The sequence below is a fragment of the Arachis ipaensis genome, chromosome B10, assembly GCF_000816755.2.
Source record: "Arachis ipaensis cultivar K30076 chromosome B10, Araip1.1, whole genome shotgun sequence".
Classification (NCBI taxonomy): domain Eukaryota; kingdom Viridiplantae; phylum Streptophyta; class Magnoliopsida; order Fabales; family Fabaceae; genus Arachis; species Arachis ipaensis.
Genome location: NC_029794.2, coordinates 19,144,144 through 19,147,165, shown reverse-complemented (window position 1 = coordinate 19,147,165; position 3,022 = coordinate 19,144,144). Strand labels below are relative to the sequence as shown.

General features: G+C 36.6%; 1 protein-coding gene across 1 annotated transcript; it reads left to right on the top strand.

Moving 5' to 3' along the window:
• LOC107620294 (protein LOW PSII ACCUMULATION 3, chloroplastic-like) lies at positions 1,789–2,784 on the top strand. The gene is made up of 4 exons (XM_021114481.1): positions 1,789–1,852; positions 2,359–2,471; positions 2,555–2,615; positions 2,690–2,784. Exons 1-4 carry the CDS (start codon positions 1,789–1,791, stop codon positions 2,782–2,784), a joined length of 333 nt encoding a protein of 110 aa, XP_020970140.1.

Here is a 3,022-nt window from a genome sequence, read left to right as displayed (position 1 = left end):
ATCGAGTCCGTGAGATTAGTATCTTCGTGGTATAGGCTAGAATTATTGGCAGCATTCCTGGAATCCAGAAAGTCTAAACCTTGTCTGTGGTATTCCGAGTAGGATCTGGGAAGGGATGACTGTAAAGAGCTTCAAACCTGCGAATGTTGGGCGCAAGTGATAGTGTGCAAAAGGATCAATGGATCCTATTCCGACGCTAGCGGGAACCGACAGATGATTAGCCATGCGGTAGCTGTACCTGGTATTTTTCATCCGAGACGAGAAATCCGACAGTTGATTAGCCATGCAGAAACCGTAGAGGACCATTTTCACTGAGAGGATCATACAGCTTGCCATGGAAGAAAGTAACGCATGGTTGGAAGAAGGCAATAGGAAAGCAGAGGTTCAGAAGCAACAAAGCATCTCCATACGCTTATCTTGAATTTCCACCAATGAATTACATAAGTAACTTTATTTTATTTTATGTTTTATTTATATTTTAATTGTTCAAACCTCATAACCATTTGAATCCGCCTGACTGAGATTTACAAGGATGACCATAGCTTGCTTCAAGCTGACAATCTCCGTGGGATCGACCCTTACTCACGTAAGGTTTATTACTTGGACGACCCAGTGCACTTGCTGGTTAGTTACGCGGAGTTGTGAAAAGTGTGAATCACAATTCTGTGTACCAAACCCAAAAAGTGCGAAGCTGATTTGGAAGGCGACGATCTTGTTGATGTTCCCTCGAAGAAGCCAAAGACGAAAGATTCTTCGGTTGTCGAGAGCTTGGTTTTCAGGTGTGCACATTTTGCAAACAGAATTGCTTATTTGTTGAGAAATGTTTAGATTGTTAATCTGGATTGCTGAACAAACAAAATTCCATCAAATGTTTGTTAATTAGTCTCAGTGGATAATTAGGTAGATATATGTGCTCAATGTTGTGTTTGTGCAGACAAGGTGTTTGATCTAATGACTGAATTGCTTTTGATCTAATTGTAGTGCTATTAGTGATAGTTGAGAGTGCCTTAACTTGTCAACTTTTACTTCGTCTTCATTAGTACTTAGCTTCAGATTCTTAGATGCACTTGCGGATATTGTCACAATCAATAACATAACATTTTAAGATATGGCGCACGGCTAACTTGAATTCTGATCTAAAATGACATTTTACTTATTAATTATTATTGATTGTGAGCACAGTTCATGTGTGTTAACATATAAGTCCGTTTAGTTGATTTTCATGTCTAAGCTTTATGTTAGGCTAACATCAATTTCATGCTTCAAGAGGCATTGTTCTAATTCACGGTTACTTGACCTTTATGAGGCATGCGTCTCAAAGCATTCCACATAATTGTCTCAAATTCCTAAATATTTCAAGGGATCTTCAGATGAGTTCATTGATGCCAACATTCAACTCGCATTGGCTGTTGTGAAAAAGCTCTAGGAGAAACAGGAGACCCGAGCTTGCTTAGTAAGAAGACGCATTATTTTTGTCCCATCCTTACTTAGAAGAAATATTTATTTTCATGAATAAATTTTTACCTTCTGTTTTTCTGGAGAAGATCTTATGATATATGTTCCCGGTTGTAGGTCTTCCCTGATAAGCCAGAAAAGCGCGGAGCCTCCGAGTTGTTCAAATCAGCTCTGGATTCGATAATGAAAATACACTTATTATGATTTTTCCCCATCTTTCTAATGGATTTATCTTATTTTCCTACATCTTTCTTATTTTGAAGTGTCATTTTTATTGTGCATTCAGATTGATGGCATTACCATTGGTTCCTTAGATATGTCCCTGCTGGACCTATGACTTCATTTTTCCGATCCATTAGGAACACCCTTAATTTTGATTTTGAAGATAAAAATGAAGGTTTGTTCTTTGGGGAAAATGGCATTAGGATATTGTACTAAGTCAATAATTTTTTCCAAATTATCATGTTCAAAACTTAGGGATGAGAGAATGTATCAAAAATTCAAAATTAATAATAATGCATGATGACTTGATACCTGAACTGCAGATAGATGGAAGTCTAATGAGCCTCCATCACTCTACATATTCCTTAACTGAAGTATGCGTGAACTTGCAAATATAGAGAAGTATGTGGTATGGTGTCTCTGCCATTTGGAATGTTTCTTGAACCTCTTTTCACTTTTAATATTTGATGTGCTTATTAAATTTCGCTATTCCTTATTTGCATTGGGTAGTTGTTGGCTTATTCATTCAGAAAATATTTAGTTTTTTTCTTTGGTGATAATATGCAATGGAATATAAAGCTTGAATCCTTTCGTTTGATTTTGGGACAGCATGTATCACTCTTTTTTGTATACTATTTTCTTCCAAATCTAGATTTTGATGGCCTTTGTTGGCTGTATAAGCAATTCTTAATGCCGATTTAGGCCTTTTGGGCTTCCCTCCCAAAGATTTGCATTACCGCTTCCTTTCACAATTTACTCCGGTATTCTACATTAGAATCAGAGAGTATTCAAAGGTGCCTCTTCTTTATTGAATTGTTTTTACCTGATCATTTTATCAAATAATTGGTATTGATTGTTTTCTTTTTATGTTTTTAAGACAGTTGCAATAGCACCTTATATTGTCAATTACAGTGGAGCAGTGTTCCACCAGTATCCAGGTATGGCTATATGGTATTTTGATCTTAGTATATAACTGGTACACTAGATTGTTACTTCATGGTTTGTTGTTCAGGTCCTTGGCAGGTGATGCTTAAGCAAGCAGATGGTTCTTACGCTTGCATAGCAGAAAGCGCAACCCGCTTCACCCTTGGTGAAGTAAATACATAATCTTCAACTCTTTTTACTTTTTAAACTGTAAACACTTTGGTATTAACTTTTATTTTGTTGGAGCTGAAGATAGTAGCTTATAAGAAAATCAAATTTTAGTTTTCTCAATTATAAAGAAACTCTTACCTGCCTCATTTGATATTGCAGGCAAGCACATGGTGGGAAGAAGATTTTGATTTGGAAGCATCTTCTGCATGGAGGAGCTGATCACTACACTGTAAAACTACTATAAGAGATT